At 50.8% G+C, this 22,754-nt stretch overlaps 5 protein-coding genes across 5 annotated transcripts; 3 read left to right on the top strand and 2 right to left on the bottom strand.

Annotated features, from left to right (window-relative positions):
- Positions 1-230: 230 nt before the first annotated feature.
- Positions 231-7,409, top strand: CABS01_00758 (ATPase; the record flags this gene model as incomplete). Its single annotated transcript, XM_060534139.1, has 6 exons — positions 231-1,743; positions 1,821-3,278; positions 3,345-3,681; positions 3,819-4,444; positions 4,503-5,396; positions 5,455-7,409. The coding sequence occupies 6 exons, from the start codon at positions 231-233 to the stop codon at positions 7,407-7,409; spliced, it is 6,783 nt and encodes a 2,260-aa protein (XP_060401217.1).
- A 1,686-nt stretch (positions 7,410-9,095) lies between these two features.
- CABS01_00757 (uncharacterized protein) lies at positions 9,096-10,252 on the bottom strand (the record flags this gene model as incomplete). Its single annotated transcript, XM_060534138.1, has 3 exons — positions 9,096-9,466; positions 9,584-9,989; positions 10,112-10,252. 3 exons carry the CDS (start codon positions 10,250-10,252, stop codon positions 9,096-9,098), a joined length of 918 nt encoding a protein of 305 aa, XP_060401216.1.
- A 2,608-nt stretch (positions 10,253-12,860) lies between these two features.
- Positions 12,861-14,222, top strand: CABS01_00756 (O-methyltransferase; the record flags this gene model as incomplete). The annotated part of the gene is made up of 4 exons (XM_060534137.1): positions 12,861-13,152; positions 13,214-13,340; positions 13,397-13,860; positions 13,921-14,222. The coding sequence occupies 4 exons, from the start codon at positions 12,861-12,863 to the stop codon at positions 14,220-14,222; spliced, it is 1,185 nt and encodes a 394-aa protein (XP_060401215.1).
- Positions 14,223-14,679: 457 nt separating this feature from the next.
- CABS01_00755 (uncharacterized protein) lies at positions 14,680-17,155 on the bottom strand (the record flags this gene model as incomplete). Its single annotated transcript, XM_060534136.1, has 10 exons — positions 14,680-14,703; positions 14,769-15,001; positions 15,088-15,463; positions 15,518-15,651; positions 15,744-15,989; positions 16,049-16,117; positions 16,178-16,253; positions 16,320-16,432; positions 16,514-17,025; positions 17,094-17,155. The coding sequence occupies 10 exons, from the start codon at positions 17,153-17,155 to the stop codon at positions 14,680-14,682; spliced, it is 1,845 nt and encodes a 614-aa protein (XP_060401214.1).
- A 2,266-nt stretch (positions 17,156-19,421) lies between these two features.
- CABS01_00754 (uncharacterized protein) lies at positions 19,422-20,003 on the top strand (the record flags this gene model as incomplete). Its single annotated transcript, XM_060534135.1, has 2 exons — positions 19,422-19,777; positions 19,838-20,003. The coding sequence occupies 2 exons, from the start codon at positions 19,422-19,424 to the stop codon at positions 20,001-20,003; spliced, it is 522 nt and encodes a 173-aa protein (XP_060401213.1).
- Between the last annotated feature and the right edge of the window lie 2,751 nt (positions 20,004-22,754).

Here is a 22,754-nt window from a genome sequence, read left to right as displayed (position 1 = left end):
CAACAGAAAACGTTGAAGCCTAACCTTGCTTACTTACTTACTTATACTTGGGCCAACCGTGGCATGTGACGACTTCTTCGTTGATCGGCCGGAAAACCGCACTGAGAACGAGATCGAGCCATCTCTTTCGGCACTTATTCACTGCAAAACGTCATATGCTTCCAGAATCTGAGCTTGAAAGCTCTGCGAGTCGCTAAAACATTTTCCATCAATTCCTTACGAACGAGATCATGGTCCTGCTCAAGTCAGAGAGTGTCATTGCCACTCGAAAGATTGATTCTGCTCGCGCTTCCCGCCTCTTGAAAGTGTTCAGAGATGTCACTAAAGGTGGCAAAGCAATTTACACGGCAGTCGAGGCACGTCTGTTCCTCGAGGCAGTTCGAACGAACACCTCTCCCGCTGCCTGCCTGGAGATCATCACGGCTAGTGAGGTTGCACGCAATGCCATCAGCAACAGCATCCGGATCGATTCGTCAATCTCTTTCATGAGGGCACACGTTATACCATTCATTGCCTATTTGAGCGACCCCGGAGTGAAGATGATGTACGGTGGGCAGCTTCTTCACCAAGTCCTACTCATCATCGCCTACCCACCAGCCCTCTGGGGAAAACTCCTGAGCGCTTTCCGAGAGTCTCAACTTACCGAAGACGAGCTTCAAGTCTTTGCGTGGCTCTGCTTCGAACTTTCCGGTCTTTCTGACAGCATAATCGATACCATCGTAGAGGACATCACGAACGCCTTGGACGAGAAGCCGTTTTGCGAGGCTCGGAACCATGGGACTCGTGACCTCGTCTACAGGATCAGAAAAGTACTCGCTCTCAGATCGTCTTCTGGCGATGAGAACCTCGAGGCAGCCGGTGGCCGCCATGACAATGACTTTTCGAGCTTTCGAGATATCTCAATCTTTCCAACGAGTGACGAGTTCTACTCCAATGCCAAACCTTTCTATCGAATGGCAGCCGAGGTTGCTGCCGCAGGTCAGGTTCAGCGACCGCGTGTTCATCTGGATAACCAGTTTCGCCTTCTTCGTGAAGACATGCTGGGCGAACTCCGTGATGATTTTAAAGTAGCTATGGGAAGAAAGAAGAGCAAGAAGAGGGCCCAGATACTCTCAGGATTGTTGCCTGTTGGCATTGACACCGGCGATGATAGGCGAAGCCGTGCTTGTGCGGTCGCGCTTACATGCCTCGGGGGACTGGAGATCATAAAGAAGCTATCACCGGCCAAATGCAAGGCCTTCTTTGATGACCACAGAAATTTCCTTCGACACCAGTCTTTCGGCGCTTTATGTGGTGAAGACCATATTGTCGCGTTCGCATTCCTGCTACGGGACGTGGACCAATTGTCGAAGAAGCCCCCCATCGTCACCCTGCAATTCACTGATAGTGAAGCTACTGCAAGAGCTTTGCAGGCACTTACACCGTCAAACAATCTCAGGTTCGTTCTTGTAGATACTCCGGTGTTTGCCTACCAACCCGTTCTGGAGTGTCTTCAGGAAATAACAGAGTTGCCTCTCGCAGAGAGGCTTCTGAGACTCCCAAACGATGAGAAAAGTCAACCACAAGACTTGCTTCAGCAAACTTCTTACGTCCAACAATATGTGAGAAGGTTGGAAGAGATGATGAAAAGTGGATCACGCTGCCTTTCCTTGGGCACGCAGACTTTCCGACTCGATGATTCTCAACTTCAATCGTTGCTGCATGCGTTACAGAGCCCTTTGGCACTCATCCAAGGCCCTCCTGGTACGTTACCCTCAGTCATTTTCAACTGAGACACATATATCACACTTTAAATATGTGCGAAGTTAACCGAACTCCAGGAACTGGAAAGTCATTCGTTGGCGCCTTGGCAGCTAAGATACTGCTGGGAGATCCGGAAAAGCGAATTCTGGTGCTGAGCTACACCAACCATGCCCTAGATCAGTTCCTCGAGGATCTGATGAAAATTGGCATTTCATCCGGTGATATGGTGCGCTTAGGATCGAAGTCAAAGGAATCAACTTCAGCCCTGTCACTGGAGAAGCAATTGCGAAGTTACGCCTACCGTCGAAATAATGCAACGTGGGAACACATCAACGGCATGAAAACAGAGATGGATGAAGTTCGAAGAGAGATGGGGTCGGCATGCGACCTTCTCGTCCGGGACAAGGTTGGTTCTTTGGAGCTCTTGAGCTTTCTCGAGTTCTCCGACGATGACCAGCTATTTTATGAAGCTTTTCTCTTACCCGAGCAAGACAGAGGCTTCAAGATCGCAGGCAAAAGTAACAGAGCCATGGGTCCCGACTATCTGCTGGGCCGGTGGATTACGGGACAAGATGCCGGTGAACTCCGACACTTCGTCTCGTCTGGAAGCCACGATATCTGGTACTTATCAATGGCTCAGAAATCTGCACATATCCAACGGTGGGTTGAGTGCATTCGCAAGGAACGAATCGAAGCAGTCCAGAATCTCATCAAGAGATTCAATGAAGCCCAGGAGCAAGTGGACAGGCTGTTCAGAGAGTCCAAATGCTCCTTTATGCAAACGAAGAGAGTCGTCGGATGTACAACAACCGCGGCTGCCATGTACAAGTCGCTGATCAAGGCTGCAAAGCCCGATGTCGTTTTGGTTGAAGAGGCTGGTGAAATCCTCGAGGCTCACGTTTTGACTGCTTTGCACAGCGACACAAAGCAGCTCCTACTAATCGGGGACCATAAACAACTGCGACCCAAGATCAACAACTATGCTCTAAGCGTCGAAAAAGGAGACGGCTTCGATCTCAATCGCTCGCTCTTTGAACGACTGATTCTCCAGGGACACGACCACGTCACACTCCAAAAGCAGCATCGCATGCATCCCGATATCTCGGATCTTGTCCGGAAGATGACATACCCGGATCTATTGGACGGTGACAAGACCAAGGATCGGAAGCCTCCCAAGGGATTTCAGGGAAGAGTCAGCTTCGTCAACCACAGCCACCCAGAAGACCTGGCCGGCGATATTACCGATCGCCGCGACGTTGGTGTCGTCTCTAGTAAGAGCAATCTTTATGAAGCGCGAATGGTTCTGAAGCTAGTCAAATACCTTGGGCAGCAAGGATATCGCACTGAAAACCTCGTCATTCTCACGCCATATCTGGGACAATTGCGCCTACTCAGAGAAATCTTGAGCTCCGAGAATGACCCTTGGCTCAATGATTTAGATTCGTTTGAGCTCATTCGCGCGGGACTCATGACTGCTGCCGCCGGGAAAGTGCACGACGGATCAGGATCAGGAAGAATCAAACTTTCGACTATCGGTGAGTTCAAGAGACTTTCGGCCAATGAAGTCTGAAGACTGAAGCCTTACCTATTTCTGCCTATAGATAACTACCAGGGCGAAGAGAGCGACATCGTCATTGTTTCTCTGACCCGGAGCAACAATGATGGCGACATCGGATTCATGAAAGCGCCTGAGCGGCTCAATGTTCTATGTTCTCGTGCGAGAGAGTGTCTCATTCTCTTCGGCAATATGGAAACCTTCATGGCATCTGGGCACGGAAAAGCAGTCTGGTTGCCTTTCTTCGCCTTACTGAAGGAGAAGAATTATCTACATGATGGATTCGCAATCAGCTGCCAACAGCACACTGGCAGGACCGCATTGCTCAAAGAACCGGACGACTTCGATATAAAGTGTCCTGAAGGTGGCTGCGACGAAGCTTGGTAAGTCTCACCAAGAAGCTCAATTTGACGTAAAAGCAGGACCTATGCTAATAGATGGAACTTGCATGTAGTAACGTCATGTTGTCTTGCAACATACATAAGTGCCTTCGCCGGTGCCATAGACTCATGGATCATAGCAAGATCAGTTGTCACACAAAGGTCGCAAAACACTGCGACAGGGGACATATGTACAGCGTTGACTGCAACAACCAAACTCAAAAATGCGTCGAATGCTTCAAGGAGGATGAGAATAGTCGGAGGCGCTTGAAGCGCGACTTGCAGATGGAAGTGGATCGCGATGTGGCACAGAAGAGATACGCTCAAGACCTACAAAAGGTAGAAGACGACTTGGATCTTCAGAGGAGACTGATAATGAATGAACAAGAGGACCTCGAGCAGAACAGGACTCTGAAAGAACGCAGAGAAGAACTCAGAGCTCTGCAGCAGACGAGAGCTCGTGCTGAGATGATTAAGGCTGCCAGAGAAGCTCCCAAGAGAGTTCCGGGTGCTTTTCCAGATGAACGAAAACCTACAGCGAGCCCAGCCCCAAAACCCGGAAGCGCAGAGGAAGAGTGGCTGAATTTGAAGTCGAAATTCGGTGCTAGCAGCAGTGCCATGGATCAACTCATGAAGATGATCGGGCTCGAGAGCATTAAAGAGGAGTTCCTCTCCATCAAGTCCAAAGTCGACACGGCGGCGAGACAGAGGATTTCATTGTCGACGGAGAGGTTTGGCTGCTCCCTCTTGGGGAACCCCGGAACAGGTAAGGCTCAATCGCAGTAACAATAAGTGTCATTCGGTGGCTGATATGTTGATCACAGGCAAAACTACCGTAGCACGGATCTTTGCCCAATTTTTGGTGTCGGTGGGCGTCATAGCTGGCAGTCGCTTCGAAGAGACGTCTGGATCGAAACTAGCATCTCTAGGTGTGCCTGGCTGCCAGAAGCTGTTAGATGACATTTTGAATGACGGCGGTGGTGTGATCTTTATTGACGAAGCATATCAACTATCCTCAGGCAATAGTCCCGGTGGCCGCGCAGTCCTTGATCTCCTGCTCGCGGAAGTTGAGAACCTTACCGGCAAGATTGTCTTCGTTCTCGCTGGGTACAACAAACTGATGGAGTCTTTCTTCGCGCACAACACTGGGTTTCCAAGTCGGTTTCCGATTACGATGAAGTTTGACGACTACGATGATGACGAGCTTCTGAAGATCCTTCAGTTCCAGATTGACAATAAGTACGGATGCCGCATGAAGTGGGAAGATGATCTCTATCTCCGCATCGCCTGTCGTAGACTTGGACGAGGGCGCGGAAAGGAAGGGTTTGGCAATGCGCGAGCAATTGAAAATCTCCTTTCCATTGTCTCCAGCCGGCAGGCCAATCGAATTCGGAAGGCTCATCGAAGGGGCGCGAACCCGGACGATCTCCTGTTCACAATGGAGGATTTGGTCGGACCTGAACCTTCAGTTGCCCTCGAGCACAGCAAAGCTTGGGGGAAATTACAGACCTTGATCGGCCTTAGTTCAGTCAAAGAATCAGTTCGAGCCTTGATCGATAGCATCCAGACCAACTATGTTCGCGAGCTGGCGGAAGAACCCATCATCGAGTATACGCTCAATAAAGTCTTTCTCGGTTCGCCAGGAACGGGAAAGACCACTGTCGCCAAGCTGTACGCCCAGATCCTTGTTGACTTAGGTCTGTTATCTAATGGAGAGGGTAAGCTGGTGTACCTGAAGTACCTAGGAGTTCTCATGCTGACATGGATGCTTCACAGTGATTGTCAAAAGTCCGGCGGACTTCACGGGTGCTGTACTAGGAGGCTCCGAGGCCCAGACCAAAGGCATATTAGCGTCGACCGTCGGTAAGGTTCTCGTCATTGACGAGGCTTACGGATTATACGGGGGCAGTAACTCAGCTTGGGGAGGTTCTGACCCCTACAAGACTGCCGTAGTAGACACCATTGTTGCTGAGGTCCAAAGTGTTCCAGGAGAAGATCGATGTGTTCTTCTTCTGGGTTACAAGGACCAGATGGAGGAGATGATGCAGAACGTCAACCCGGGCTTAAGTCGACGATTTCCATTGTCGTCAGCCTTTATCTTCGAAGACTTCGAGAAGGCAGACATGCGGAAGATCTTGGACCTCAAACTCAAGTTACAAGGATTTTCCGCTACTGATCAGGCCAAGCAAGTCGCCTCAGAGATGCTCGAGAGGGCCCGCAACCGACCAAACTTTGGCAATGCAGGAGAAGTGGACATTCTCCTGAACGAGGCAAAGGCACGTCATCAGCGACGACTGACAGCTAAAGAAAGCCATCACGTCTCTACCCTTGAAGCTCTGGACTTTGACCACGACTTTGACCGCGCAGATCGGGCTCAGACCAATGTTGCCAAACTCTTCGAGGGGACCGTTGGTTGCGAGAAGATTGTCGCCACCCTTGAGGGATACCAGGAGACTGTACGTTGTATGAAGGCACTGAATATGGACCCTAAGGATAGTATTCCTTTCAACTTCATCTTCCGCGGCCCTCCAGGTACGGGCAAGACCTCAACAGCGAGAAAGATGGGCAAAGTCTTCTACGATATGGGGTTCTTGGCCAAGGCAGAAGTTATTGACTGCTCTGCATCTGATCTCATCGGCGAATACATCGGCCACACCGGCCCTAAAGTGCAGCAACTCCTGGAAAAGGCTCTTGGAAAAGTACTGTTTGTCGATGAAGCTTACCGTCTTGCGGAAGGACAATTTGCCAAAGAGGCAGTTGATGAGGTTGTCGATTCGGTGACGAAGGACAAGTACAAGAATCGCCTTGTAATAATCCTAGCTGGATACGACGAGGACATCAATCGGCTACTTTCAGTCAACCCGGGAATGTCAAGTCGGTTCCCAGAAGTCATCGACTTCCACAGCCTTAGCCCCGAGAGTTGCTACGAACTTCTGCTGCAGATTCTAGATAAGCAGAAGGGAACTCTTCATAGCAAGAATTCATCTAATAATCTCGTAATGGATTGTATATCGAATCCATCGCCCGATTTCAAGAGGGAAATTGTCGCTACGTTTCACAAACTCACTACAACCGCCGGATGGGCTAGCGCCCGAGATGTGGAAAGCCTTGCCAAGTCGATTGTTAGCATCGCGATCAAGTCTTGCCGAGACCGACGGGTGACAATCGACGAAGATCTTGTAAAGCAAGAATTCTCCAAGATGCTCGATGAGCGCGAAAGCCGGGAGAAGCAGGCAGGGACCATGCGTGGCGTGCCCAAGCTCGAGCGAATATTCCAGCAGATGTCATTACCCCCTCGAACACAAAGCATGCAACCAACAGCTTATGCAAAAACCGCCCCCGAAGCGACTGAAGAGGGAGCAGAATCAACGCCTCCCGAGTGTCCAGTGGTGGAAGTCAGTGATGAGAGTCGAGTAGCAAAACGCGACGCCGGTGTCAGCGATGAGGTCTGGGAACAATTGGAGAGGGACAAGAGGGCTCAAGAGGAAAAGGATGCCAAGTACCGAGAAATGCTCGAGAAGAAGCGCAAAGCAGTGGGGGCTGCCAGGGACGCAATTCTCAAGGAGCTCATTGAGGAAGAAGAGCGACGGAAGAAAGAAGAAGAGCAGCGCAAGAAAGCCGCGATGATGGGCCGATGCCCCATGAATTTTGAGTGGATCAAGCAGAGTACGGGGTTCCGGTGTGCGGGAGGTTCACATTTCATCTCTGATGAGGATATTGTATGTTCCTGATGCGATTGCGCTTATATCGCATAGTTAGAAGTTACTGGACCAAGAAATAATTCACACCTTTGGATTCTCATTCCTGCTGTAAGTATCGCATATTCTCAACCACAGTAGGCTTGAAATGTACACATTTCGTAGCCCATACTGGATTCCATGTCTGGATCCTTGGACTAAGGCACGGAGGTCACAACGCCAAAAAACCTGAACCGAGGTTGTTTCCAACATCATCCTATGACATCGGAATTACTAGATTTTGAACATCATGAGATTGTGCTATTCATACCCAGTGTTCGCGTGAGAAAATGTAGCAGGTATATTGCTTCATTCCAATTATGCATATAGTATGCTTCTACTTCACGCTTATACTTGTGCGTCGTAAGATTCGATCGCCGAAACGGCGGAGTCCCTTAGAGACTCAATAACTCCATGATGTTGATCGCGAGGATCAAACACAGCTTTCTGGGGTTGTCGTAAGAGGACTAGCACACTAAGTAGGGTGCTGGCAAGATGGAGACGTGAAAGGAGACAAGGATCGACTGACAGAGTCCAGGATCGAGATGCGATTGGGTCAACAGAGCAGCGGCTCCGAGTGCCAGAGACACGTCTCGGTTGACTTGGGACCCTGGCCACCCCGCCCTGTCAGTATTCGATTCAAGGTCTACCATGTAACATCGAGCTGCCAGGGATCACGGGAGCGTCGCCAGTCCTCCGAAGAGCAGACCAGACCGGGGTGACACGCCGTCTTCAATGCTAGCGCGCGGTCGATCGGCTGGCATATAATCCTGGGGAACGTCATTGCAGTTGTAGGCAGTGGCATTGTGGTTATCAGAGACAGGAGTAATTAACAAAAGGGTTCGATCCCACGCGGGGTAAGTTCTGTCACGAGAATACTATGTGGGGAAGACAAACGGCATAAGTTCTTCTTAATCATAACATACTGCATAGTACTCAACGACTGGACTTGTCTTGATGTTGAAATGCCAACACTTGTCAGCTGTTGTCAGGGGTGGGTGGTCAAACCACCATCGGGCGCCGCGGCATCACAAGATAAAAGTTCAGAAAGGCGACTCGCCTGCCGCGCATGACAGCCCTATAGGCTGTTGACATACGTGAGTAAGGTTTCGCCAAGTTGGCCAATACGTGGGGGCCCGAAGCCTGGTAGGCTTGCGTAGTAGGATTTTCTGTCCTCAAAGAAAGTAAACGAGGATCCAGTGGAGAGATCTACGAAACCAGGCTATGCCGCTGCGACGTGAGGTTTGCAGCTGGGTCTGTCGTAAGATCGACGCTAGATATGTTTCACTAAATGCTCAAATCCGGGGAATCTGGCAATGCTCTGCCCACTGCACGTCAGGTAACGTCCAACATAGACATTGATGCTAGTATTGCTCCGATACGAAGGAGGCCGCTGAGTTCTGCTATATTCGAACGAGCGGTGACCCAGCGCGCATCCTGACTCAACATGTGCAATGTCAAGGCCGGCCGTAGATGTTGATGTGTCAAACATGGCTAGCACGGTATAGCTAAGTCGTAACGATCGTAAACGATGATCAAAGTATTGAACAGTCGCTGGAATAAAGAACGAGACCCATCACGAAAGGAACAATTTAATCGGTAACTGTGATAGTGAAAGAAAGCCTCAATGATGATTTGCTACAGGCTAAACAAGCTGTAAGGAGTATCCCGGTCTGTACTTTATTCCTCGTCCTCCTCTGCTGCGTCTTCTGCCAAATCGACCACGTTCGCCTTCGTCGCACCTCCAGCCGCACCACCAGTAAGACCACCGAGAAGGGCACCGATTCCTCCAGCGCCACCAGCGCCCGCCGCACCGCCAGCTGCACCTCCCGTGAGACCTCCGAGGAGGGCACCCAAGCCTCCGGCGCCGGCGGCGCCACCAGCACCGCCCGCACCACCACCGAGAAGACCACCGAGCAGACCCTCAATACCCCCAGCGGGGGCCTTGGGAGCAGCAGCGGGTGTCTTTGGGGCAGCAGGGGCAGCAGCAGGAGTCTTGGGCTTAGCGGGAGCAGCAGCAGGGGGAGCAGTGGTGTTAGTTGCAGGTTTGGCTGGAAAGCAAGAGTACCATGGTTAGTATTCGATTATGTTTAACTTCTCGGACGGACGGACGGAAACGGGGGAGGCGCGGGGGACGGCGCGCGACGGAGGGGGGGTGCTCTACGCACCACCAGCGGGAGCGGCACCACCAGCGGAGTAGGCCTGGATGCCCTTGTCGAGGGCGGCAGTAATCTGGTCGATGCTCTGCTGTGCGATGCCCTGGCCGATAGCGGGAACCTTGGAGACAATGGCGGTTCCGAGGCTGGCGGAGGCGGTCTTCTGTTGCTGGAGGTTCTGGAGGACAACGCTGGAGACACCAATCTGGTCGAAGTTGGGCTTCTTGGAGACGAGAGTGTCGATCAAGGTGGTTGCGGACGAGGTCAGATCGGTAGCGGTCTGCTGAAGTCCGAGAGCCTCCTGAAGCTGAAGAGGCTGAGCACCCTGAATGTCGGTGGCGGCCTTTGACAGGGTGTTCTGGACCTCGGTGGAGGCAGCCAGAATGGGTTGTGCAGATGCAACATCGTTACCAACGCCCTGAAGCATGCATGTTAGTCAAAATGTCCGGTGTGCTATGTTCCTGCATATCCCATCTCTGCACCAGATCGAAGCCGAAGCTTTCCGACGGTACCGTATGCCCGATCTTCGGACTAACATACCTGGACAGCGGTGTTGAGCTTGGTGAGAGCTCCCTGGACGGAGGTGACGGCGCCCTGGATGACGGAGAGTTGACGCTTCTCGATGGGGGAGGCGAAGGCGGTGCCGACGAGGGCGAAGAGGAGAGTCTTGGTCAGCTGCATTTTGGTAATAAGTCACTAGCCAGAGTGATCTGTTGTGGTATCAAGGGATGATTAGAGAATAGAGTAAGATGCAGAAACAAGTCTCCAACCCGGGAGTATATAAGTAAGAAGCGTTGGAAAAGTCTGTGCTGACAAGGTTTGATGGATGAGGATGCTTTTTCATCCCCGATTGTGAGCCGGGAACTATCAAGCTGATATATGAGTGACCGGATGGCTGCGCGCTGACCTCATATGCCACGGGCAAAAGCAGTGAAGCACATCTTGGTGAGTTCACCTCGGCAGCAACTCTAAGTCCCCTGCACCAAGATAGGCCCAATATACGCACAGCCCCCGGAGCCTGAGACGATGGAAACCATAGAGGTGTGGATATTATTATCGCACCAGACCAACGGCACCACGGCTTGCGGGCAGTTTCTTCGGACGTCTCAAGGTGTTCGAGAGCCCTCCCTTGTTTCTGTGGTGGAGGAGGGGCACGGATTACGTGCCACGTTGGGCCCAGTCTTCACGTCCAAGTCAGCTGCATCATCTTGGCTGTCGTCGTTGAGTTGAGGGGAGCAGCACTAGTTTCCATGGCGTATTGGCCATTATGTCGCCCCCCCTACCGGTGTGTATTGACGGATCCAGGATTGCGCCATGTCAAAGTGTGTGCGAATTTGTGTTATGTCTGCCGTTGGTGTGGGGAGGAAAATAGTCAGTTGTGCGCGCTTGCGAGCGTTGAAGTTCAGATGAAACGAAACTCGGCCGTGTAAGTCGTCTCACAAAGTCGACTGCAGCTACCATTTGGGAAAGGCACAAGGAGCCCCATGTCTGAGCGGCAACGTTTGTTAACGAAATCGTGAGACGTTTGGAGACGTTGAGATTCCCATGCCAAGGACCTCCCTCCGGACAATGTGTGGCAATGGGGGAAGACCGCAGGGTTGAGGCTCTGTCTTCTTCTCACCATCTTACCGTTTTGGGGTTGGTTTGCACCACCACACCTCTTCACCAACGATTCGAGTCAGAGAGTCAAAGAACTTCAGGCGCGACGACATCTGTCATTCGCCGATGGCTTACAGGGACTTGCCGACGATCTGGGCACTCAAATGCAGCAAACAACTCATCACCCCAGAGCCCATCACCCAGCCTCCCGCGCACAAGCCAGGGAAAGGTCTTCAGGACCAATGTATGGGTTTCCTATTCGGGTAATCTAGAGGAGAAACTCTCTCCAGGTTGGTGGGCTTCGCGTAACCGGGATGGCCTCCAAACAGGTTCAAACGGGGTCAGGCTCTAGATCGCCGCAAGGGTTAAGAGGGCAGAGACCAAGCACTAGTTGACGGCCCACGGCTCACGGCTCTGCGCCAAAATGGCACTAGATTTAACCTTAGCACTAAGGGAAACGGGGTAAGATGTATGAGGAAACTACCGATCCCCACGAAAACGAAGGCCAGTATGGCATCTCTGGCTCCACCAGGGTACCTATTGCCTCTCGTGGCTTGCAGATTCTTCATCTGGGGAATGCGCGGCATCGTCTTGGCCGGTCATACCCTGTGCAGCTGGGCAAGCGATGATGTCGCCGCCGGTTTTGGCGTGTCTTGGTCGCATATGGCCTAATCGGCTGACAAGGCGTGACGGATGATCGGCTGCCACCCATATCCAGCGACGCAAGGCCCCTCCGTTCATTGACAAACATCGAACCGGAACACGACAGGAAGGCCGGAAGACCAGAGCAGAGACTGCCAAGACAGAAACAGATTGGCCCCGTCGGTCTCTGTTGCCCAATGACCCTGCATGATGGGCTATGCGTCGCCTCCTTCGACCACCCATTTCCCTCTTCTGGCAATTCATGAGTCGCCTGGAAGCAGAACAAGAGGCAAAGGGGGGGGGGGGTTGCAAATTGGCAAACGCGGCTTTGGGGTTTGGTGTTTGGTTGCAGACTGCGCGGGAACACGGCCTATCCGTTCCCTTCAGGGTCGCTGCAGAGAGAGAATGGAACGCGGGAATTGTTCGAGAAGACTGTCAGACAGAGCCGTGGTAGTGCCGTTCTCAGGTTATGTCCCTGACTACATCGAGTCGAGAGCTTGATGCCGATGCGAGTGCGATTATTCGCCGTACCGGAATGGCGGCAAAGGCGGCCAACGAATGGGACGAAAACCACTGAGTAAGCTGATGTGACAGCCATCTGTGGAATGCGATTCGCACTTCAGCTGACTGGAGCTCGGGAGGCTGAGGGTATCGACTGACAAACACAGCTGGACATCTCCGGGAATGCCCTACGGTCTTTTCGGGGGTTACCCGCGTATTTTCCACAACTAAGGAGACAGCGGCTCCCTTGCCAAAAGCCCGAAGGATTCGGCCCCGCTCTCGGCGCGGGGATAACGGCAGGGCGGGGCGACTATCGGCCTCCCGAGATCTACCCGGGACTCGGTAATTTCGCTCGGTGAATTCGTTCCCGCTCCATGTAAGCCGGACCTTAGGCTGAGGTGCCCATTTTGCATTGTAGCACGTAAATATATATTGGAGGAGAGAGATATCATAGACTCGTACAGTTTTCGTCACCAAGTCCTGGTTCAAAACCTCGCAAACACACGTCTCAGTGAACCAGATTCATCACCTCAACCGCAGTTATATCATGATTGACCTCTCCAAGACCTTCAATACGCTAGCAACTCAGCTTTCGCAGCTGGCAAGCTCGGCGTCAAGCGATGTTGAAAAAAACAGCGCCGCCGTTGACATAGCTCAAAGGATCCTCGCGGCAGCTCGAGGACCGACACCAGACTGGATGGACCGGATGATTAGTGTCATGGAACTGACTGGACTTAAATTGCTCCTTGACTGGAACGCCCTGGCCATGATACCATTGGAGGGCGCTATCACATATGCTGAGTTGGCCAAAAAGCTGTCCGCGGATGAGCCTTTACTTCGTAAGTCGGCTCACTCAACTGCTCAACCTGTCGATGAACGTCGAAATTGACAGCGATAAAGGACGGCTAGCCTGGGTGCTTGTTTCCAGCGGGATGTTGCGTCAGGTGGATGACGACAAGATCGCGCATACAGAGAAATCACGCCAGTATCTTCCCGGGACGTCTAATGAACTCCTGCTACACATGATGTGAGACTTGAGTGGACTCTCTCATTCAATGACCAACCGTCTGACATGTTCGCCAGGTTCGAAGAGCATGTTATGACGGCCCTGAAGCTGCCCGAGTACTTTGAACAGTACGGCCGCCGGGAGCCGGCCACTCGGCAGCACACGCCCTATGCATTCTCACGCGGTCAGCCAGAAAAAGAGATCTGGGAGATTCACCAAGAGAACCCTGCGCAGGTGAAGAGGTTCATGGGGGTTATGGAGATGGTGCAGTCATTCATTCCTCTGACTGGTATTTACGACTTTGGTTGGGTGGCGACGAAGCTGTCGGAGCAGCATGACAGACCGCTTCTCGTGGATGTGGGTGGCAGCAAGGGCCACGCCATCAAGGCGATTATGAAGGAGAACCCTTTTATTCCAGCCGATCGCATAGTTCTCCAGGACAGAGATGAGGTGATTCAACAGGTTGTGGGCCTCAAAGATTCGGGGCTCGATGGTGTACACCTCCAGGTACACGACTTCCACGAAGCGCAACCTGTCAGAAGTACGTTCACATGCTATCGAAGTCTTGCCCGCGTCCGTGAAGATCAGCTGACACATGCAGACGCACTGATCTATTGGATCCGGCGATGTTTGCACGACTATGGAGACGATGTCTGCGCCACGATGCTCACGCAGCTATCGGATGCCATGAGTTCGGACAGTAAGGTACTCATCGTCGAGTACGTCCTTCCGAGCCCTCCCCCGCCCATTGGCGCCATGACAGACTTCGGCATGCTCGGAATTGGGGGCAAGGAACGGACAGCCAATGACTGGGAGGTGCTTGTTGCTAGGTCTGGGCTTAAGATTGAGAAGATTCATGGCCTGGACATGAAGATGCAGGTCATTGAGTGTGTCAAGGCCTGATTTGGAAACGAGTGAGGGCCAAAGCTGTTGTTGATAAACCACCGTAAGTTCGTCATGGATGTTGTAATACGCTCAATAATCACCACTTTTCTTCTGAATTCCGAGGCTTTGTTCAATTGAATCATGATTGTGTCTTGGCCTGAAAGGTTTTGTACTGGGATGTTTTAATCGCTATTTTGGTTGTCGATAATAAACAACTATTCGTCACCTTGAGCGGCATAATCAATCCCGTGGAGTCCAAAGATGTCCGCATGCAAACGGAGCCGCAGACGAAACTTTCCTGCTCTAGGTAATTACACAAACTCATGTTGCCCCGGAAGTTTCTCTGTCTCCATGTGTGTCCTGGAACCGGTCTTGAAACAACCTTAAGTCCACCGGCAAACTCTACTTTATTTGACACATGCCTAGATGCGGGCATATGCGGGTGAACCCCCGCATAAGATGTCTACCCTAATCTTCAATCATTGAACATTGGATGATCCTACCATCGACATAGTCAGTAAAGTGACGGGGTAGTAAATGTGTAAAAACCTGTTGTGGACAAACCTTGTGCATCGCCCAAATTTCGTCCAAATAGAACACACGATCAAGATCTGGTCGGACATCTCCGTTGCCAAGCCATGCCATTCGATGATCATAGTCTTCGGCCCTTTCGTATTCGAAATCTTCCCATCGAGGGTGACGCAGCGCGGTGTACCCGTGTAGACAAGACCCAGGCCACAGTGTTCGGATCTTGGCCTTTCCAGAAGCTCCGTTCTTGTACCACGATTTGCAGTTGCCTGAATTGTGAGAATCATAGTAGATGGAGTTAGTCTCTTTCCCGGCAGTCGATTTGTGCAAAAAAGCTTGGTAACAAGCGGCTCACCTGAATACACAGTCCTGTCAAAGTAATTGTCTGCGTACTGAAGGAATGATTCGACAGCGTCATCCTTCACTACGATGCTCTTGTAACCTTCCCGGATGCACTTTTGAATGCACTTGGTGACGTAGGCAATTTGTTGCTCCATCAGAATGAGCAGGGATCCTGAACCAACACCAGACTGGACACTTAGAATTGGGAAGCTGTCAAACAGGTAAGTGGCTGCAATATCCAAGGAGTTTGAATGCTCAATAATGACGTACAAGTTAGGCATCTGAGGAACGCAGACAGCCAAGTACTGTTTGACATCTGTGGCCCACATGTCTTGCAAATTGATGTGGTTAGAGCCATAGATCGGGAAGCTGGGTACAGCAGAGACATCCTTTCTACGTGTGTTAATCCTGAAATGAGGCGTTGAATAGTGAATGTAGCTCACGAAGCCAGTAGCGCAAATGATTGCGTCGAATTCAAGTTCGCGGCCATCTGCTGTCATGAGACCTTTCTCGGTGAACGATGCTAGCTCTTGAGAACAGAACTCAACATTGTCTGCTGTTAGACTCTCGAGGTAACCTGCAAGAAGTTTCTTGTGTTAGTCAAGTTTTGTTCTTGATGGGCCAAAGACGATTGAAGGGGTTGTGCAAGTAAGATTTCGGTGAGCGTACCCGGCCCCGGCGTGAGGCGTTTGCAGGCAACTGGGAAGTCAGGTATAAGCTTATCAGCAATCTCAGGCTTGGATGCAAGCTTCTCCAGCATCTTTTCCTCTATGATTCTTCGCGCTTCCAGCTGCAATGGTTGGCCCTGTTCGGTGATCTTGTGCACGGCGTTGAGGCCTCTCTCTAACTCTCGACGGAACTGAGAGTAGAACTCTTCATTCGTAAAACTTTTCCTTTCTTCAGGAGAGAATACATCTCAATGACTTTAGCATCAAAGAGCTCGACTTTCTGAATCTCTGAAGGTACCGACTTACGATTACTAGCGCCTGCACCTTCATTGAGGCGTTCAAGAAAGGCCGAGGCAAATGTAGACGAGATCCATGCTGGTAATGGTTGTCTGGTAAGTAAATTGCCAACCTGCGGAAGAATATTGGTGTACTTACTACGACTCCTTACAAAGTTTGTAACATGTTTCGCTTTCCTCTGCATTTGTGGCATGATCTGAATTGCACTAGACCCCTAGACAAGCGCAATATGGTCAGAGAATCTGAAGACCTGTCGATCAGGACTGTGTCTACGACTTACTACGCCAATGACAGCAACTCTTTTGTCTTTCCATGAGAATCCTTCTTGAGCTTCCTCCTTGGCAGCATCCCAATTTGCAGAATGATGCAAAATGCCCCTGAATCTTTCTCGGCCTGTTCACTATTTGTTAGTCCAGCCGTTCTCGCCTTGATGGGCATTATCTAAAGCCTCTCAGTTATAGGATGTGAGCTTACCCGCAATCGTCGGCCATTTGGGCTTTGACAAGAGACCAGTGGCGTACAAAAAGTATTCTGCCTCATCTACTTTCTCCTCATTCTTGTCTAGATCTAACACTCTGACAAGCCACTTTCCGCGATCCTGAGACCACTCGGCTCCAACTACTCTGTGACGCAGCTTGATGAGGCTTTGCAACTTGTAGTGATCGACAACTCTCTTCAAGTATCTGTGGATCTCTAGGCCAGGCGCATAGAATTCCGACCACTGGGTGTTCTGGCAGAAGGAGTACTGATAGCTGTGAGCTGGGATGTCGCAGGCGGCGCCTGCGTATCGATTGTGATGCCACACTCCACCGACATCGTCCGCAGCTTCGTAAATCTGGAAGTCAATGTCTCGTATATGCTCTCGCAGGTGAATTGATGCCCCGATGCCACTGAAACCCGCGCCAACGCAGATGACCCGGACTTTGCGATCAGCGTCAATGGTCCGCTCAAGAAGAGGAGCCGCCCATGAGTAGTCTACTTCTTTCCTGTCACGAGTTTCTTTGAGCATGTCCCTTACAATAGCTGAAATGGGAGGATACAGAGCTAAACTCACTGCAGGTCTCCTAGGGAGTTGCCATTGGTTGTGCAATGCGGCACACCATCGTTCTGGATCATGATGAATGATCGAAGGGTTTCAAGTCTCTGTCAAATCCTTTCTGTGAATTATCTAATGGTATCGTGCTTTCGACGAAAGTCACACGTTGCCTGACTATGCCTACTCATGCGATCTAGGTCTGTCGTGGTTGAAGGGAGAATTACCCACTGCAGTAACATTGGGGTTCGTCGACACACTACCCACGGCTCACGGCAATCCGACATGACCGCCATGCCGGGTTTAAAGCCGAAAAGAATAGTGTAACCCGCGCATCTCCATGGATTGGTAGGTTTGGCAAGGCTGGTGTTTGGGTGAACGAATTCAGATGAGGGGTAAGTTCGGCAGATGTTAGCCAACCCCCCACGAGACTAAACATGGCTGCCATAGGGTACACAGGAGCAACACCTTCCTTAGCAGTCGTCATAGACACTTCCGGCTATTCCACGCGGGATAGTTCAATCTTGGATGACCATATGTTGTTTGTGGCTGTCGGAAGCCCGTTTTTCCCTCACTATAGTCTTCACTTGACTCTCCACATCCTTGGCCCGATGCACATGTGCGGCGCGATATGGTGGTTATAATTAAGTAACAAATGGGGGAGCGAAGCATCGATGCAAGATGTCTCTCTTGGTTTTCAAGGCACATGGTGAGATCTCCCATGTTTTGATGGTTTCGTAAAACCTGACGGTTTCTATGAATAAGTCGTCACATTTCCGACATGTTCAGATTGGTTTTGAGATGTAGGGAGCTGAACTTGTGGAGTGGTCCACGTCTAAGACTTAATATACTTCGAAACTTACTTACCTTTCTCAAGTTTTCTCATGCTAGATAGAGTTCCTAAAAAGGTGTTTGGTTTCTGGGTCCAAACGAACTGCTCCGTAAGAGGATAATACTTTGGCCGGGCAAAAAGAGTTAGAACATACTTTTAGTCTGCTGTCTCCAAAGCACACATCTTGTGTAGCTAATCTTCAAAGTCACAACTCAAATCTCGTCTTTATATGTAATCATGTTTCTCTAATAACTCAGAATAACTCAATCTTAGAACCTATTGAGAGCTCGTAAATTTGAGCATAGTCTTTTGAATCTGTTAGTACGACTTCGCCGACTCCGGGTAATGTGCCATAGGGTAGGCACACGGCAGCATTTGGAAGCTAGAGGATGCGAAAGAACGATGATCACACTCGGAGTTAAATTCCGCCCTGGACATTATCTTCTATTCAGTGCTGCCTACGTGAGTATTACTCTAAAAAAGAGGTCGGATGATGACCAGGTGCCAGCATCATTGAGATAACACTATATCGTAGCGAGAACCTCCGCTTCTCCTTAGTACGATGATGGTGCATCGCAATGAGTTTTCGAGGTCTGTAGCTTTAAAGTCTTCAAACTTTGACGGTATGAATGATCAGGGATAATAGGGCTACTACGACACGGCGGACGCCGAGCACATAGAGCAAAATTGATTACGGCCATTTATTCGGAGAGAATTCTGTCACGACAAACCACGCAACATGTATGAGCCGGTGATTCGCTCTTGCGACCCAAGAAATGACAAGCTGCAGTTGGACGCAGCCGCATCTATCCCATGCCACGGGCTTTTGCAAGGCCTGGTGCTCCTATCATCCGACGGTATTCGCCATCACTAGTTTTGTGGCATTGGGGATTCAACCCGACTTCGGACCAAGAGTCTGAACATCTATACTTCCGCTGCACGAAACCATTCGACGTGATTGGAGAAAGCTATTGCTAATCAGTTCAGAGTCATGATATTGTTCATATTGCTCCATTCAACGCAGCCCGCGTAGCGATGTCGTGGGGTTGGAAGGAGAGGCTGATGACGCCATCTGAGAACCGATAACGTGACGTTCCACCACGATGGTGAAAACTGCAGAACAAATGCCCGTAAAAGGAAAGGCCCAGGGGAGGACCCCTCATTCCCGGACCATCGCGACATCAGGAACCCAACCAAAAAGCGTGGGATCTGCGTTAGATCAGATGCGTTCCTGGCGGTGACCGCTTGTTGTGAGATTGACTTGCAGGTGCACTGATGAGAGAGCTTACCAAGCACGCAATCCTGCTGTACAACTTACCAATCCGTGATGTACCGCTTTGTTGATCTACATAATTATATAAGACGGCCTGAAGATCCGTTTCATGGTCAATGTTTCGAAGCCGGTCACACAGACGATTGAACTCTATCAACTCTTATAAAAACCTCCCGCTCTGTTTCCCGAGACTTCCGGCCTTCTCCTCAATTTCCCCTCATCTTAACATCGAAGCATCGAAAAAATGGCATCAGTCACCGTCTACGACGCAGTCATTCCCACTTTCACCAAGGGCCTCAAGACCTTTGATCACATCCTGACAAAGGCTGAGGAGCATGCCAAGGCCAACAATGTGGATGTCAACACTTACCCAGAGGCTCGTCTTGTTGAGGACCAACTCCCCCTCACTTTCCAGGTCCAGAATGCGACAAAGACTGTGAAGACCAACATCAGCCGTCTGACCGGTGTTGAGTTGGAGCCGTACGAGAACACGGAGAAGACTATCGGGGATCTCCACAAGCGTATCAAGGATGCTCTGGAGCTCCTGAGCAAGGTCGATGCGGCGACTGTTAACGCCAAGGCTGACTCGCAAGTCGACTTGTGAGTGCTTGTTCCATGAAACGAGACAGAATACAGAAGAGATATCTAACATTATTTAAGGCCCATCTTTGGTGGCAAGACGTTGAAGGTTACCGCGAAGGAGGCAGCTTTGAGCCACGGAGTTCCAAACTTCTTCTTCCACTTGAATGCAGGATACGCGATTCTGAGATCCAAGGGTGTTCCAGTTGGAAAGGCCGACTATCTGGGCAGTTTTGTTGCCCAGTAATGTTTGGGCTTTGATGTCACACAAGAAATAAACAAACTTGATAATACCACGGGAGTCAATACCACGTGAGTCGGATAAAATCCAAGAGCCTTGGTCATATAAAGACCCAAAGAAGATTTGTTTTTCAGCAAGAACCTCAGCACACAGACGAGTACAGCTGACACCTATAAAGTCACAGAAGGAAAGAAGAAGCACACCGACAAAGTAAGATGGTGGTCTACAATAAGGCGAGCTTGTCCAGCAAAAAGGTCATGCTGCTGGGAATACATCATGAACGACCAACCTGGGACTCGAACCCAGAATCTTCGGATTAGGAGTCCGACGCCTTACCATTTGGCCAGCCAGCCAGAATCACAAAATCTGCTTTGCGAATGGTTGATTTCACCGGAAACGTTGTGCAAATCATGGTGCAAGATTCAAGAGTCTGGTGCAATTTGCTGCACTAGAATGGGTCGCGACGGAGCTGGGCGGGTCTGTGGTAATGTGAATACGTAATCCCTCACAGCATGCTTCACTCACTCGTCAACAGGGTGAGGGGAGTTGAGGTCTTGCTGCCCGTATATGGATGACAAGATGCAAAACTGTAAGAGATAATCGGTTCCGTGTTGAAATTCGTACTCCTTGAATGTGCGATGATTTCTGCGTTTGATTGCATAGTTCAACCCTAGTCTCCCAAAGATTTGGAGAGGGGGATCACCTGACGACGACTAAAGTTTACCAGTTGCGTGGGACGGCTCATTAAATTAGCAAGCATGCTGATCCTCCACGATGATAGCAGATTAGATTCCTGACGCCAATGGATTCTGGCTGAGTATCCAGGAACAACAGCTTGACCGTCTCGACAAGTCGAACCGATCTCTATGGCTTCGCCGTGCGCTGTTCCCCTCACGCTCCAGGAACCGGATCCTTCTACCCCACTACAGAGAGCCTGTCACCGGCGCAGCGCCCGTTAGATCGACCCGCCATGGATGACGAGTGACACGCCAGGCGGACATGCCAGGGGTTTCAGCGGGCTATTCTGGCTCGCGCGGTGGAATTCAGCGAGGAATAAGCGAATATTCCTTGTCCATCCCCAGGGAGTCTGCTGTATCCTCGAAAAGGAGGGTGTTTCTGCGCTTCCCCTCTCTGGAGACGTTAACCTAGTCTTGGGACATCAACGAGTCATTGATTGTCGTGTTACCTTCGTGTTTCTTTGAATTCTCATAAGCGCGAGAACGTTTAACAACACAGTTACCGTACTGCCCGGAGCCTGTCCGCGGAGCAGGTTACCTGCAAACGCTATCACGGACAGGTAACAACAAAGACTGGCCGTACAGTCCGTGAGCCTCCTCTTCACGCCGTTGAGCGTCACATCGGCCAAGAAGATACACCCGCGGGACTCCGGATCGGAGAGATGAACTCTATGCGCGGGCCTCAGTGAAGCTTACCACCGATCGTTAGAACCGGCTCATATGTCATCGGGATTTGCGCGGCGACGATCAACACGATGAAAGGGAACATTGATGAATTGATAAATAAAGCATTGGCACCCAAAGAGACGAGTGCCGAGGATGACTACAGGTGGCCGATGCTCTACCGAAGCCTTACGCACTGCCGTCTTGGGCTCATTTCGAGGCTCTTTGGGGTATCCCAGCATCTGAGATTTGAACGATGGCAGGCAGCACCACAGGAGCATCGGAGAACAGGATTATTTACTTGGAGGCTTGAATTGTTTGGCGCGAATGTGCAACTCATCGGAGACTCGGAAACTTCATTGTCTCCGCTCATTTCAATACGAGGGTATGCACAGCATGACAAGAATGATGACTGATGGAACCAGCACGATGCTGCTTCATCCCCCCATCTACCGTAGGTGTTGCACCGCGATAGCCACTATTCGCTTGGAATCATGTTGAAGGGGCAAAGTGGAGGTGTCGAGGAGGAACGAAAACAAGGCACAGGCACATCTCGCGCGAAGGAAGCACGTTTCGCAACTGCATGAATCCACAGGATAAGCATTCTGTTCCTGGATCCTTTTCGTGTAAGCTTACTCTACCTTACTCGGTGGAACTTCTCCATGCGTCCTCCGCGCACCACAGCAGCAGCACGTGGATTACTTGAGCAGATGAACGATTCAGTCCTTCCCCTGCCAAGTTAGCCAAGTTGGATATGCAGGTGATGATGCAGAGACACCATCGACAGCTGCTACAGTTCTTGCATCGCACATGGACCACGGGTTCCTGGAGACGCCCCCCTAACTGACCAAGGTGTCACAGGGAACAAACACACCCACAATTTTAGGATGCGATTCATTCACCCAAAACATCGCCTGAACTTGCGGAGCTCGACCCAAATTGCTTCCGGGCGTGTGCCGGACGACTGTTGCAACCTATTCGAACGTCTCACATCATTAAGAAACGTCCGTCGAGCCGCAGAGGCCGGGTTCGGATCCGGACCGCGTTTGACGGTTTGTCATTATTCTTCAGTACTGATGGAGCCGTCAGAGTGCAGGCACCCTCATGCAGCGATCTTCAACGACGCCCTGTACTGCCCCGCGTGTCTCCAGAAAAACACGCTCAAAGTAGTAAGCAGACCCTTGGCGCTAAAGTCTGGTAAACGAAGTCCGGATGGAGTTTGGCTTTGACCCCTTTCAACTTTCATGAGCCAGCTCGCGAGACGAACCTTTTCTGGTGGACATTGCGCACCGACAAAGCCCACTTGCAAAGTTGCAACATCGAAGTCGACGTCGTGTTGTTTGCTTCGATAGAACAT

The sequence above is a fragment of the Colletotrichum abscissum genome (assembly GCF_030869225.1).
Source record: "Colletotrichum abscissum strain IMI 504890 chromosome Unknown Scaffold_2.1, whole genome shotgun sequence".
Taxonomy (NCBI): domain Eukaryota; kingdom Fungi; phylum Ascomycota; class Sordariomycetes; order Glomerellales; family Glomerellaceae; genus Colletotrichum; species Colletotrichum abscissum.
The sequence above is the reverse complement of the archived record's forward strand: the minus strand, read 5'-3'. Positions and strand labels throughout refer to the sequence as shown.